We start from the raw sequence: 16,242 nt of genomic DNA, 5'->3' as shown, positions 1-16,242 counted from the left end.
GACGCAGTGCCTGATGAACTGTGGAAGGAAGTTCATGACATTGTACAGGAGACAGGGATGAAGACCAGCCCCGAGAAAAAGAAATGCAAAAAGGCAAAATGGCTGTGAGGAGGCCTTACAAATAGCTGTGGAAAGAAGAGAAGCGAAAAGCAAAGGAGAAAAGGAAAGATATACCCAATTGAATGCAGGGTTCCAAAGAATAACAAGGAGAGATAACATGAGTTATCGATGGACATGAGTTTGAGTCCGGGAGTTGATGATGGAACGGGAAGCCTGGCGTGCTGCAGTCCATAGGGTCACAAAGAGTTGGACACGACTGAGCGACTGAACTGAAGCTAACCTTGGCCTTGACTTGGGAAGATTTAAAGTGGGGTGATAGCAGTTCATTCTCATTTTACTTGCCTTTCCTCCCAAGTTTATAGGCTTTATTATATAGTTATTCATTACAAATGAGAGAGGAAAATGTGACTGAAGGTAAGTGCTGGGATTAAAATTGGTATCTTCAGGGTAACCTGAGAACAGAACTGTATTTCTTAATGAGTCACTACCAAATTAGCTATATAAATAGCTGTTAAAGTCTTTGAGAAACACTTCTGGGGCACTGAAATTATACCTTGAAATAGTTTGGGCTTATATTGTTACTTTATTAATTTTTAAAAAGCAATAAAAGTCATTAATGCAGTCACCTGTGATATATCCTAAATATAACATCCACACAGATGAAAACATTAAGTGGATTTTAAGTGAAATGTAATTAATCATCTCTTTTTAGCTTTATTAAAAGCACACATATTACCAAAAAGCACATGGAAATGAAATCAATTAAACCAGTATATTTTGGGCTGGGATTCTAAGAACAGTGGAGGGTTTTCACATAGGTAGCTAAAATGAACTTGAAAAGAGCAGTGGAAGGAAGGTTCTGAGATGAAGTCAGGGTGGTGGGCTCTTACAGACTGGGAAAGAAACGTTAAAAATCTTCTTTTGGATCTTTTCCATCTTACATATTTGGAGCCAAAACCCATCAGAAAATTCAAAGCAGTCATCAGTGTGATCGAACTTTTGGCCAAAATCCTTTTAAAAGTTTCCAAAAGCATAAGAGAGTCAGTGTAACACACTGGGTTTCAAGAAAGTCCCTTTGGAAGCCAGGTATAGCACTGGTGGGGATCACACCCCAGCATTTAGAGACATGGGGAGAGTGGCAGAGAGCCCGCTCGTCACACCTACCACCAGTCACAGAGCAGAGATGGAAACCAGGCTGACAGACTTCTGCCACTGCCCCTTAACACATTCCTGAAAAACTCCTACTTAAAATGAGGCCAGGAATCATGCATTAAGACAGTTCTCATGGGACTCCCTTTGGAAAGCACATGGCCATGACTAAACTAGTTCAGTTCAGTTCAGTCACTCAGTCATGTCTGACTCTTTGCGACCCCATGGACTGCAGCACACCAGGCCTCCCTGTCCATCACCAACTTGCAGAGCTTACTCAAACTCATGTCCATTGAGTCGGTGATGCCATCCAACCATCTCATCCTCTGCCGTCCCCTCTCCTCCTGCATTCAGTCTTTCCCAGCATCAGGGTCTTTTCCAATGAGTCAGTTCTTCACATCAGGTGGCCAAAGTATTGGAGTTTCAGCTTCAATATCAGTCCTTCCAATGAATATTCAGGACTGATTTCCTTCAGGATGGACTGGTTGGATCTCCTTGAAGTCCAAGGGACTCTCAAGAGTCTTCTCCAACACCACAGTTCAAAAGAATCAATTCTTCAGCACTCAGTTTTCTTTATAGTCCAACTCTCACATCTTATACATGACTATTGGAAAAACCATAGACTTGACTAGACAGATCTTTGTTGGCAAAGTAATGTCTCTGCTTTTTAATATGCTAAGCTGGTCATAACTTTTCTTCCAAGGAGCAAGCATCTTTTAATTTCATGGCTGCAGTCAACATCTGCAGTGATTTTGGAGCCCATAAAAATAAAGTCTCCCACTGTTCCACTGTTTCTCCATCTATTTGCCATGAAGTGATGGGACCAGATGCCATGATCTTAGTTTTCTGAATGTTGAGTTTTAACCCAACTTTTTCACTCTCCTCTTTCACTTTCATCAAGAGGCTCTTTAGTTCTTCTTTGCTTTCTGCCATAAAGGTGGTGTCATCTGCATATCTGAGGTTATTGATATTTCTCCCGGCAATCTTGATTCCTGCTTACGCTTCATCCAGTCTGGCATTTCAGATGATGTAGTCTGCATATAAGTTAAATAAGCAGGGTGACAGTATACAGCCTTGATGTACTCCTTTCCCAATTTGGAACCAGTCTGTTGTTCCATGTCCAGTTCTAACTATTGCTTCCTGACCTGCATACAGATTTCTCAGGAAGCAGGTCAGGTGGCCTGGTATTCCCACCTCTTGAAGAATTTCCCACAGTTTGCTGTGATCCACACAGTCAAAGGCTTTGGCATAGTCAATAAAGCAGAAATAGATGTTTTTCTGGAACCGTCTTGCTTTTTTGATGATCCAAAGGATGTGGCAATTTGATCTCTGGTTCCTCTGCCTTTTCTAAAACCAGCTTGAACACCTGGAAGTTCATGGTTCACATACTGTTGAAGCCTGGCTTGGAGAATTTTGAGCATTACTTTACTAGTGTGTGAGATGAGAGCAATTGTGCAGTAGTTTGAGCATTCTTTGGCATTGCCTTTCTTTGGGATTGGAATGAAAGTGACCTTTTTGGCCCCTGCTGAGTTTTCCAAACTTGCTGGCATATTGAGTGCAGCACTTTCACAGCATCATCTTCTAGGATTTGAAATAGCTCAACTGGAATTCCATCACCTCCACTAGCTTTGTTCGTAGTGATGCTTCCTAAGGCCCACTTGACTTCACATTCCAGGATGTCTGACTCTAGGTGAGTGATCACACCATCGTGATTATCTGGGTCATGAAGATCTTTTCTGTACAGTTCTTCTGTGTATTCTTGCCACCTCTTCTTAATATCTTCTGCTTCTGTTAGGTCCCTACCATTTCTGTCCTTTATTGAGCCCATCTTTGCATTAAATGTTCCCTTGGTATCTCTAATTTTCATGAAGAGATCTCTAGCCTTTCCCATTCTATTGTTTTTCTCTATTTCTTTGCACTGATCACAAGGAAGGCTTTCTATCTCTCCTTGCTACGGCTTCCCTGATAGCTCAGTTGGTAAAGAATCCGCTTGCAATGCAGGAGACCCCGGTTTGATTCCTGATCATTAAGATCCCCTGGAGAAAGGATAGGCTACCCCCTCCAGTATTCTGGCCTGGAGAATTCCATGGACAGTATAGTCCATGGAGTCACAAAAAGTTAGACATGACTGAGCGACTTTCACTTTCACAGGTTAGCTTAAGAAGCAACAATTGTCTCACAGGACAAGTGTTATCTCTTATCTGTGTTTTTTAAGTATGTGTTCCTTACATTTTCATTGTTTGAGTATTAGTTTTCATTCATGTCTGAGGATGATATTGCTGACAAGATCATTTCTTAATTCAGGGATATATAGGCATAGAGGTTAAATTTCATTAATATTAACTTCTAGGGCATTTTCAAATTCTTTCATATAGTGTAAAAATATTAGTTTGTAGTGAATGTCATTCAAAATAAGTTCAGGGTACCAGAAACAATATTTTTAATTAATTGATTTATTTTGTATTAAAATATAATTCATTTACAATGTTGTGTTAGTTTTAGTTGTACAGTAAAATGATTCAGTTATACATATTTTTTTCAGATCTTTTCTCATGTACGTTGTTACAGAATATTGAGTAGAATTTCCTGTGCTATACAATAGGTCCTTGTTGGTTATCTATTTTATACGTAGTAATGTATATATGTTACTCCCAAAATCCTAATTTATCCCTTCCCTTTCCCCCTTTGGTAATCATACATTTGTTTTCTATGTCTGTGAGTCTGTGTTTTGTAAATAAGTTCATTTGTATCATTTTTTAGATTCAACATATATGTGATATCATATATTTATCGTTCAAAATAATTTAAAGGAAACATTCCTTAGCTATGCAGGCCAATGATAGACTCTAGGCACAGTCATTTAAAAAATTCGTATGGTTAAAAATCTAAAGCTGAGTGTCGTGAAAGACCCTTAACTTTGCTAGGCCTTCTCTTCATAAGCTGGGCATGAAATCATCTGTCTTATAGAAAGTTTGTGAGGATTAAATGAGCTTATTATTGTAAAGCCCTAGGCATAGTGTCTGGCACATAGCAAATGCCTAATAAATTATAAATATTATTAATATTACTTATCTATTATGAATTTGTTACTTTAATTTTTCTCTTTTAAAAGAAGTTTTCTGGGGTTCCCCCCTTTCCTATTGCTTGTGATTAATGGATCCTTTACATTGCTGCTTGTGTGTGTTCGGTCGCTAAGTTGTATCCGACTCTTTGGGACCCCGTGGACTGCAGCCCACCAGGCTCAGACTGTGTCCATGGGATTTCCTAAACAAGAATACTGGAGGGGGTTGCCACTTCCTTCTCCTGCTTAGACTTAGGTAAAATTGTGAATTTGGTGGAGTTGGGCTCCCCTTCCAGCACACCTTATTCCCCCCACCCGCCAGCACCCCTTAAAGTCCCTATTCTTGGAGATTTTGGTCATGGCCAGCTTTCACCGCAGCTCCTCTGAAGATGTGGCAGATACTGGCTTAAAGAGCTCAGAGAAGGCAGCTCAAAGTAGATGAAAAGAATGGCGCTGGGACTGCTGAGGTCTTGGTTCACTGTCTTTGTCCAAGATAACTCAAACTTCCTTTAGACCCCAAACCCACCCCTATGAATGTTGGGAAGATCGACTTATAAGTGCAAGGGCTTTTGGAGAAGGTTATTCAGACAGTAGTTATCATGAAACCGCATCTTTCAAACCCAGTTCAACCTTCTTCCTTTACAAAACTGTAGCTGACAGAAGGCTGCCCCAGCCCCCCTCTCCTACCCCAGAAAGAGCTAATCATACTCATTCTTGAGTTCCCACTGTACATACCTCTATCATAGCATCTGTCTGTTGGCCTTAGAGATGCATTAGATGTTATTTTTTTGTTGTTTTAAATTTTCAAAACACTGTGATTTTAACACTCATAGAACAAGCAGAAGTAACATTGAATCACATTTCAAATTGGTATAACTTTATTTGTACATGTCATATTTGACCATGTTTCCAGTAATCTCAAACTATTCTTTTTTCTGCTGATATGTTAAAACACTAAGCAGATGAAATAATTTCAGCACTGAGCATGTTGTAATGTGGAGGGGAAGAGGTCATATCTCCTGAGGGACCTCCTGGAGGTTGCAAGACCTTGTGGGTTTTGCTCTGAATACCCTGTGTCTAGTATCTGACACCCAGCAGGGGCATGACAACAGTTGAGTAAAACAGTTGAAAGAAAATTCTTTAATAGGGACTCAGGAGGACCCCAAACCTTCAAGGTCTAAGTGAATCTCATAACAGCAAAGATTCAGATTCCTTAATAGGAGCTGAGGACTCTACTAGGGTTCCCCAGAGCTCCAAAATTACGCTGTTTAGTGCATGGTCACTCAGCATTTTGTACTCTTCCATACACTAAAGTGTGTGACTTCTTTTCATTGCAATCGTTTGCTTCCTATATAGACAGTAACTCTAAAAAGCACTCCTTGTCATCATATATCCATGATAGCAAGTCTTCTTTTTAAAAAGATAACAAAAATTAAAAAAAAACCTGTATAGAGTTCTTTCTGTGTTTAGACAAACATTCTAACTCTAATGAACTTGGTTTGTTTTGACGTGTGTTATGATTTTATCCTACATAGTGTTCAAATGAACCAAGCTCTTCCTGTGTTTTCTTGCTTTGTTTAACCCCAGTTGTCCCAACTTAAATAACATGGGTTCCAGTCTTCTTTGAATTTTTTACCTGGCTTTATAATAAAGCTTGTAGTTGGTCCTCAGTATCTGGATTACAGTGGAGGGGACAGAATTGGACTTCAGTTTTATGATTCTTTTAACCTTGGCCAGTGGAAGCTTTCTTTAGCTTCCTGTGTAGTCAGCAATTTAAAGTTGCGCTATCCATAGAAATCACACTGCATCGTGGGCTTGTCCTAAGAAGTTCTGAGTCAGTAGAGGAGTGAGCTGGGGAGGCTCTGAGGTAAAGGGACCTGAGGACCGCCCCTGCTGCTTCACTGAGAGGTGAAGTGAAAGTGAAAATCGCTCAGTCGTGTCCGACTCTTTGCGACCCCATGGACCACACAGTGCATGGGATTCTCCAGGCCAGAATACTGGTAGCCTTTCCCTTCTCCAGGGGATCTTCCCAACCCAGGAACTGAGCCCAGGTCTCCTGCATTGCAGGCAGATTCTTTACCAACAGAGCCACAAGGGAAGCTGAGAGGTGAAGAGGCTCATTATACCCAATCCTTAATGCTTTGTGTGCAGAAAGAGCTGCATAAATCCCAAATGTTGGCAGCAGAGGACATGTTTGGCATGAAAGAGCATTTACTTTCTTCTTTGACCAGGAAAGAAATAAAAATTATCGTTTCCTTCCTTTTCTTTCAGAGAGTAGTCAGTCTAGGAGAACTGTTTTGAGAATTTTGTCTTCCACATTATAAATCTACATCATCAGAGATGTGACTTGAATATCACAAATTCTTTTTCCTGTTAAGATAAGAGATGGACACATGTATGTCGGAGCCTCACCCCAGCGCCTCACCTGGGTCAGCCTTCTCCCTCTGCGCTCTCAGTGCTCTTAGCCTCTGACCAGTTTCTCACGTCTGTCCTGTGTCCTTGGCATTCTTGTTGCATAGAGCGGTGTCTCCTTTACTAGCTAACTGTCTCTGCTGAGGAGTCACGGCTCACCTGTTTGTACAGTTGGTTACTAATAAATATGAAACTCCTGGAGTTTGCATGATTCCTACTTTTCATAATGCATAAGAGTGGACTCAAGGTCATCCCTATCACATGGGCACTCTCACTTGCTTGCACTGCATTGGGAAGAGCCCTGAGTGTGCCCGGGGGACTGCACTGGGAATGAGACTGTCATCTGTCATGTGTTGTGGGAAAGGAGGTGGGGGGAGGTTGAAAAGCGCAGCATTAGAGAATAAGCTCTTTAATCAGAATGTCTGTGTCTGACTAATTTTGTAGCCCACATCAGTGTGATGCCTCTCACAGTATGAGCTCAATATGTTTCCTGGGTGAATTGACAATGCAACCCAGTGGGTTAATACATTCCAGGAACCTTTATTCTGAAGAAAGGGGAAAAGTAGGCATTTTGGAGTTGCTTTAGCATCTTATTTCAAAAAAGTGTATTTCCTTCTTAGGAATGGCTTATTTCAGGTAGAAACTGAGCCACACTTTTGTACACTGCCCACCAGTCCCACTGTCCGGAACCATCAGGTACAAGGGTACCTTTCATAACCCACCATCACAGTATCAGGCCTCGTCTGTTTCTGCCTAGGTAGTTCTGGTGCAATTATCAGAAGTTATTACCCTTAAGTCTCACCTATTCTGAAGGAATACATGGCCGATGCTGTCATCCGAAGACTAAGAAATATTTGTCTAGACGTTTGATCCAATCTGTATTTTTATTTAATGTGTAATTGGCGAGAAAATAGCAAAGACAAATTTAAATGCTTGCATCTCTAACCTTGTCACAGTGTCTGAGCATTCATTCATCATCATTATCTTGGATTCCTGCAGCCAGCAGACTTCATAGGAAAGCAGGCACTGAAACAGATTAAAGCCAAGGGGCTGAAACGGAGACTGGTCTGCCTCACCTTGGCAACGGACGATGTTGATCCGGAGGGAAATGAAAGCATCTGGTATGATGGCAAGGTGAGTGCTGAAGCCCCATAGTGAGGGGCCACCACAGTGTTTCTGCAGCAGAAACTCCTTGTCTGTGCTTCTGTTTACAGTTTTTTTGCTAGGTATCTACTGTTGTTGAGATGACACTCTTTTAGATTCTGAATTGACAGTCAAGAGACAGAGATTACTTAACTGAAAGGAAAATGTGAAATGTTGTTCATTTTGGAAAACATCATGTTCTATATGTTTTAATGAAAGACAATAAACTGCAAGACTTGAATACACTGGACAATGAGGAAGGTACGATTTAGAAGCTTAGGAGGTAAAATGACCTATTGACTTGCCACACCTGTATCAGTGAATACAAGAGTAAGATTTTATAAAGAACTTAGTGTTCTGACTTAGCTTCTCTGGGATCTTTCAGAAGGAGGCAATTCTGACCTCAGCACATTAACAGAAAAAAAATTCAAATTTAAATTTTTATGACAAGGGAGGGTAGAACCTTAGAAAGTAAAGTGGAAATCTTTCAGTTCTTCAGGAGTTAGATCTTCTTCTCCCTTTGGGATGCTACATTTCATTCTTTCTCTTGGTAAGGCTAGAGTTAGATAGCTTATCAACAGAACTTCACTTCCTCCCTCTTTTATTACTATTTATAAAACCCATTTTGGCTCAGCATTTTGCTGTGTTTTACCTGGTGTTGCCAGACAGTGTAAAGAATCTGCTTGCAATGTAGAAGATGCAGTTTGATCCCTAGGTCAGGACGATCCCCTGGAGAAGGAAATAGCAATCCACTCCAGTGTTCTTGTCTGGAAAATTCCATGGACAGAGGAGCCTGGTGTGCTACAGTCCATGGGGCCGCAATGAGTTGGACACGTCTTGGTGACTAAGCAACAAACAACAACAACCACAAAAAACAACAACCAGACAGCGGTTATCAGGCAGGGACAGTGTGGCAACGAAAGGGCCTTTAAGACTCATCTAGCAGCTGTTCTGTATTGAGCAGGGTCTGCTTGGCCAACACCCACAGATTCAGAAATTCTGTGCTAAAGTGTTTTCTCATGCATTGCAGCCTACTTAATATTTGTTTCCATTTTCCCATCAGTTCAGTGACAAAAAGCACTGGTGGTGGGGAGAGCCAGTGGGATCAAATCTTAACTTTCAATTTATTAAGGAAATGGCATCTGGGCTAAGGGGTCACTTTGACATGGAGCTAACATGTGTAGATTTCCTACGTGCTGGATATTTTTCATTTCATCCCATTTACTTTTATAACTATCCTCTCAGATATATATGATCGTTCCCATTTAAAGATGAGGCTTTGGGATTCAAAGAGATTAAGCAACTTGCTTGAGGTCACACACTATGACATGTGGTTGGCAGAGCTGATTTCTGACCCGGGTACAGTTGGACTTAAAATTGCTTATCCTCTCTTCTAAGCCATGTTGAATTCCCCCATTTTCTCCCTTCTCTGTCTTTTATGGCTCCTGTATTCTCCCAAGCACTTCATTGTGTGCCCACAGTTCTTGCACATCTCAGTAACAGGTGGATGTCATAATTGATACTATGAAACCAGTAGATCTTTTCTGAGATCTGAAGCTTTATCTCAAATGCCTCAGTTTCAACTGTGTTGAGTTTGCTCTTCAGTTTGTACCATACTTACTCTTAACGCACAGTCTCCACTTCGTCTTTCTGTTCCAGATCCATAGTTCAGTCCTCTTTTCTTAACATGTTCTTTTTCTGGCTTTAGACTTGCCCATGATTTCCACTGAAAATCTCTCTGCCATTAGCTAACTGCATGAGTCTCTCTGTGTCTCGGTGTTCTTATCTGTAAAATGAAGCCACTGAGTGTGATAATGTCTAAAGTTCTTCCTGCCTCTAACTAATTTTTCCCTTGTCACTATATTTCGTCCCCCACCTTTGAATTTGTTCCCCCCACCCTGTCTTTGAATTTGTTCTACATTTTTCACTCTATTGTCATTCAACTTTCTTGGTCTTCTGATATGGTCCACACCCATCCTTCTGGCTGTTTCACTTGGCCTTGGAATGAAGGACAGATTATGTTGTAACACTCTGTATGCAACCCTACCACTGACCAGGATCCATTGACAGATTTCTAGTCATCTTAAATGTGACCATACCCAAGTTAAAAAAACTGGAATCCTGTACCTTAAACTTATACAATGTTGTATGTTAATGATAGCACAACAAATCTGGGGGGAAAAGAAAAACCCTGGGAACCCAAGTTCTATTTTTAAATTTTATTTCCTTCACCCTCTCTGTGAGCTGAATTATCTTGTTATATTTTTCATCTTTTTCATCTTTCCATTACCTGCCGTCTGTTTATAGAGCTGCCAATCCAATTGCAATTTTAGTTATTAATAGTATTTCTCAGGGACTCCCCTGCTGGTGGAAATCTTGGGCAAATCTGAAACCAGGGACTTTCCTGATGGTTAAGACATTGCCTCCCAAGGCAAGGGTCGTGGGTTCGATCCCTGGTCAGGGAGCTAAGATCCCACGTGCTACGTGGCCAAAAAAGCAAGACATAAAACAGAAGCAATATTGTAGCAGATTCAAAAAAGACTTTGCAAAAATATTTTTAAAATACTTCTCTTAAATTTCCTGATACCAGCTTGTCTGTTCTTTGATGCTTAAATCATTTTATCATGGGGGTGACCCTCTTTGACCTACTTTATACCCTAGAATGATATGAAATCTTTTTTTGATTTTTATTTCCTGACTTTATCTGGACTTATACTCCCTTTGGTATTTGATATTATATTCTTGCGGGTAGATATTTGCAATGCGAGCAATGGGATTAATTGCTAGCATTGCAAATATCATTAATTTGTTTGTTCAACAAATCTGAATGTCTACTAAAGTGACAGCAATATTCTAGGTACTAAGGATGCAGCAGTGAACAAATCAGACAATCACTGCTCCCATGGAGCTTATGTTGTAGGGAGGGGGAGAGACAAACAAGGAACATTAAATAAAATAAATAGCATGTCAGAAGGTGATGAGTACTTTGGGGAGATGTTAAGTCTTATTGGGAGATGGCAGTGCTGGAGGAATGGATTATGATTTTAAGTAAGGTTTCATTTTTAAAAATCAAGGCATGAGTATGCATGCTGCTGCTGCTGCTGCTAAGTCGCTCCAGTCGTGTCTGACTCTGTGCGACCCCATAGACGGCAGCCCACCAGGCTCTTCTGTCTCTGGGATTCTCCAGACAAGAATACTGGAGTGGGTTGCCATTTCCTTCTCCAAGAGTATGCATGAGAAGGATTTTAATTAGTTAAAAAAAACAAAAAAAAAAACACAGCTTTGCTGGGAAGTAAGTTTTGAAGAAAAACTTTTTGATAAGGAAGTTGGGAGAGTTTAGAAAGTCTTTTTTTTTCATTATTAATAAACTAAAACACACAGGGATAGCCAAATAAATATATCATCCAATTTAAATTATGTTCTCTCTTTCAAAGACTATTTACCATGTTCTCTTCTCTATGTCTGTTAGAGGCATCTGTAAGTCTAATAATTAAGAAAAGAATGAGACAAGGCTAAAAATAAATGAAGCTTGTTTATGTTGGTAAAAAGAAGGCCGACATTTGATTTCACAAAGAATATAAAACTCTATTAGGCAGAGGGTGAAGACAAGTTGTTCTCATGATTCACTGAGCAAAATGAAGCAATGAATTTAATTGAATTTGGAAAATGTTAAAGTAGAACAATATAAAATTTATGCTCGGGAAAACCTTTCCCTGGAGACATAGTAATAAGATCAAAGGAAAGACCAGAGTTCTAAAATACTCTGAGCTACCAATTCCTGGATTAGAGAGAAATTAAGGGAGAAATAAAAGTAATCATACAGAAAGTGACACATTCAATAAATATTTTAAGAATAGCATTCTCAAAATAAACATGCTATTTAAGTTACTAATGCAGAAATAACTGCCAGATGAGTTACTGCTGGATTTTAAGAGATGGGGAGACCTGAGGAAATGGGGCACGCAATCTCTGAAGAGGGATTGTGGGTTTTTTATCCAGTGAGTTAGGGAATTTGGCCCAGAGATTCACTTAGAATTCTTCCTGTTTTCTTAAGATGCCCAAGAAAACCAGGTTAACTTTCCCAGAGTTCCAAACACAGATCTCTGTTTTAGAGACTTGGAAGTGAAACCAAAGTTATTAGTATCTTTCAAAAAGTAATGATTAGAACTCCAACTACCTTGACCCAAATCCCAGCTTTATATCATGGAACATGGAACTCTAATCTAGAGCAGAAAAACCATTTTGAAACATATGTGTTATTTCAGAAATACCTTAGCAGCTAATGATCTACCAGAGAGAAGCTTTTACTAATGAATGCATTCACTTTATAAATCACCATAATAAGTTCAGAAATTATATGGAGAGCTTCTGATTTGGGGTTTCAATGAGATAATTAAAAACTGAGGCTGCAGAGACAGGAACCTGTATTTAATGTCATAAACGTGTAAGCATCTAAAAGACTAGAAATGCTGTGACATGACTCTTGCCTATTGTGGGCCCCATGCTGAGGCAGCTAAAACATCACCAGGCTGCTTCATGCTCACGGATGTTTTCAAGCACCAGCTATACACAGCCACTGTGCTAGGCAGTGAGGCTGTGAGGATTCGTGTGGCATTGTGTAGCCAGAAGCTATTTTGAGTTGGGCTATATATCGTATTTTGCTTTTGTTGTCTTACTTTTAAGATATGTGGCATTTAAATCTGTATTGCACTGTTTGGGCATTTTACTCTTTTTCTTGCCTCTAGAGCTAAAGAAGATAAAGTTAACATTTATTTAAGTGCCTGGCAGTTATCAGGAATTGTTAAATGCTCTATATATTCATATGGGCTTCCCTGGTGGCTCAGCTGGTAAAGAATCCACCTGCAATGCGGGAGACCTGGGTTCGATCCCTGGGTTGGGAAGATCCCCTGGAGGAGGACATGGCAACCCATGCCGGTATTCTTGCCTGGAGGTTCCCCATGGACAGAGGAGGCTGGTGGGCTACAGTCCATGGGGTCCCAAAGAGTCGGACATGGCTGAGCAACTAAGCAAAACAACAAAGATATTTATATAGAAGATTCACTTTACATTGACTGTTGATATACTAACAGAGTTTAATTCAGCTCTTCTGACAGGTCATTTCCTAAATGCTAACAGGAACAGTTGGCTAGGTTTGCTTTAGGATTTTTAGGTTTTTTTCTCCTTTCTATCTATTATTGCCATGCTAGTTTGATGGAAGAGAATTTTTCAAAGTTTAAAATGGAAATATGTCATTCTTCCTATCAAATCACTTGGCATGAAACTGAGTAAAATAAATAGATATATATTCTGAGAAATGTTTTTCATAATTTTAAACTTTCACTAATCTTCTCAAAAAAGTGAAGTTTTTCTCCTGGTGTAACCCTCACAGACAGCATATCATAAAGCTTTGTAAGTTGAACATATCTTTTGAGAGTTTTCATCTAAAGAGGAAGCACAGTTCAGTTCAGTCGCTCAGTCGTGTCTGACTCTTTGCGACCCCATGAACCAAAACACCAGGCCAGGCCTCCCTGTCCATCACCATCTCCCGGAGTCCACCCACACCCGAGTCCATCGAGTCGGTGATGCCGTCCAGCCATCTCATCCTCGCTGTGACCAAGATGCCGTGGGCGGTGGGGCCTTGTTTTTCAGGTGGTGGGCAACACGACCTCCGGGAGCTATAGTTACCGCATCCAGAAGAGTCTGGCTTTTGCATACGTCCCTGTAGAGCTCAGTAAAGTGGGACAACAAGTTGAAGTTGAACTATTGGGCAAAAATTACCCTGCAGTTGTCATACAAGAACCCTTAGTGTTGACAGAACCAACCAGAAGCCGGCTTCAAAAAACAGGTGGAAACGACAAAATTTGAAAAGACTTTGAAGAGGCAAATGAATTAGGGTTGCAATATGCTTGTACTCAGAATTATAACTGGTTGGCTGGGGAATGCGGAAACCAAAAATTTATTTCAAGATCATTGAAATCTAGATTAAGAATACTAAAACCTTTCTCTTGTTTTCTAAGGAAGATAGAATAAGGATGAATGATTTACATTGTTTCAAATGAAGATACTTGAAATCAATGTTTTTGTTATCCTATATTGTTGTTTATAAAACTCCATTAGCAAAATATTTGTTTGCTAACACACAACTGAAGTAGAAAACATTATATAATTTTAGAAGCATTTGCATATGGTTCTTGTTAGCTGAAAACAAATTATGTTTCACATAAAAACAAATCCAGTATTGATAGATTTACTTCATTGAAAAATACTCGTTGAATAAGAGATCATTTTAATTTTTCATCATGTGTCTAGGAAGAAAACAGTAAAATTTAATATTGGTATGTGTAACATTTTTATTCAGTTCCTTGACATATTTACTTTCTTAATGACTGCCCTGAAGGCAGTTTTATGGGACATCATTTTTGTCCTTTCAAAGGTTGTTTTAGAAGAGAAATTGCAAAAAAGAACAGAGTCTTCCAAAGGAAGTGGTACTTGTAAACCTTCTGAGATGAAGCTGAAAAATAGATAGATTGTGCCAGGACAAACACAGCTTGAATACTGAACACCTCTCTTTGGGAAAGAATTAATGCAGGTTGACATTACATTGTGTCCTTCTGGATACCATTTCACAAAGAGTTGACAAAGCAGGTCAAATAAGAGCTTCAGAGCTGACAGGATTGCCCTTACCACTGTGTATAGCAAGAAAAAAAGTCATTTAGAAATAATTCTTTGATACACCTTTTGAAAGTATTTGCATTTAGTTGAATAAATCAAACTTTTCAAAAAAAGGTAGTTTGTCATTTATCATTTGTTCTGTACACACATTTGCTACCTAGGAAAAGTTCAATAAATGTGTATTAAAGAAAGCTGAATGTGAAGCATGGTAAGATTCTGTAGTTAGATTTGAAAATAATTTCTTAACTTGTAAGTTTTGAAAATGTGCCAAATGTACATGTAAATTTTTATAAAAGTAGTCATGTATTGGAACTCTTCAACATGCTATTCATTTATCTTTGGTATCTCCTCTTCCATAAGAAATGAAGAAAATCCCTTTGAAAACACACATTTTCTAATTATCAAGAGTATTATCCAGACGCTTTCTCTCAGCTCTGATATAGGTATAGGTATTTCTCATTCTTTGCCTTTCTGTAGCCTAATTGCTAATTGTGTTAAAACTAATGAAACAATTGAAAAAATATAATACTACATCAGTAGTACAATTTAATAGTTACCTAAGTTGTAACTTTTCAGTGACTAATTACTGAAAAATTATTTACATAAAATATTATGATATCAGACTCTAATCAAAGGAACAGTACCTGGAAGGAGAAGGCAATTGACTATGCAAAAACAAAGTCCAAAAAAATGGTCATTTTTTTTTTAATAAAATTCAAATTTCAAAGAATGCCAGGAGAAACAACAAAAGATTCTGATCTTACATTGCTAGAAGAAATCAGTAAAGCAGTATTTGAATGTCTTCATCTTTTTCACCAAAAATTGGGCACTTGCTCTAAATCAATAGATAGAACAATGTCAAAGTTTGTTGTCAGCCATTTTCTCTAATTTTTAGCAGATGAAGAAAAACTTCAGAAATGTTTTACTGTATGTAATATAAATGTATGATGAATTTTCTGATGAAGATATTTTAGTGGAAATTTTTAAACACAGACATGTTTGAAAGCCACTATAAATGCTCCCAAAGCACCAAAGACAGTATTGCAATTCCTGGAGTTTGTTGTGAAAGATTTTTATGAATTTCTGCCAAACTTGTACATCTGTTGCTCATGTAAAAGAAAATTAAAGGCTTAAAAAATATTCTTCAATCAACTTTGCAAAGATAACTGGACAAATCTGGGCATACTGCCTGGTAAACATTAATATGTGAAGAAGAAAAAAATTCAGTGAAATCACTACAAAGCTTAAAAAAGAAAAGGTTTATTATTCACAAGTAGCAGACCAATTTGTGAGTATAAATATTCTCCTTTTTCAAAACTAATATAGTTTAAAAATATTAATTTCTTTTTTATACTATAGCATTTATTTCTATTTTTCTTATTACTGGCCTGACTATATATTCAAAGTTTAATAGAATTTTTTTATCCTTTGTATTTTTTTCCTGGTAGTTATTATTCATTTCATTATTATTACTAAAAATAATTGTATGGGACTTCCCTAGTGGCTCAGACAGTAAAGCGTCTGCCTACAATGCAGGAGACCTGGGTTCAATCCCTGGGTCAGGAAGATCTCCTGGAGGGAAGTAAATGGCAACCTACTCCAGTATTCTTGCCTGGAAAATCCCATGGACGGAGGAGCCTGGTGGGCTACAGTCCATGGGGTCACAAAGGGTTGGACACGACTGAGCGACTTCACTTTCACTATTCATTTCATTATTATTACTAAAAATAATTGTATAATGTAAA

At 38.9% G+C, this 16,242-nt stretch overlaps 1 protein-coding gene across 3 annotated transcripts in view; it reads left to right on the top strand.

The window, feature by feature from the left end:
- DMGDH (dimethylglycine dehydrogenase) overlaps positions 1-16,242 on the top strand; it is a 77,799-nt gene that overhangs the window by 54,554 nt on the left and 7,003 nt on the right. For 2 of the 3 annotated variants that reach the window (XM_043470742.1, XM_043470741.1), the window contains exons 15-16: positions 7,682-7,816; positions 13,475-14,610. In XM_043470742.1, coding sequence (XP_043326677.1) covers positions 7,682-7,816; positions 13,475-13,690 — 351 coding nt within the window. In that variant the 3' untranslated portion in view covers positions 13,691-14,610. Of the gene's footprint in view, positions 1-7,681; positions 7,817-13,474; positions 14,611-16,242 lie in introns of those variants that run through there. The other variant, XM_043470743.1, reaches the window with a different exon arrangement.

Source organism: Cervus canadensis, chromosome 6 (assembly GCF_019320065.1).
Source record: "Cervus canadensis isolate Bull #8, Minnesota chromosome 6, ASM1932006v1, whole genome shotgun sequence".
Taxonomy (NCBI): Eukaryota; Metazoa; Chordata; class Mammalia; order Artiodactyla; family Cervidae; genus Cervus; species Cervus canadensis.
The sequence above is the reverse complement of the archived record's forward strand: the minus strand, read 5'-3'. Positions and strand labels throughout refer to the sequence as shown.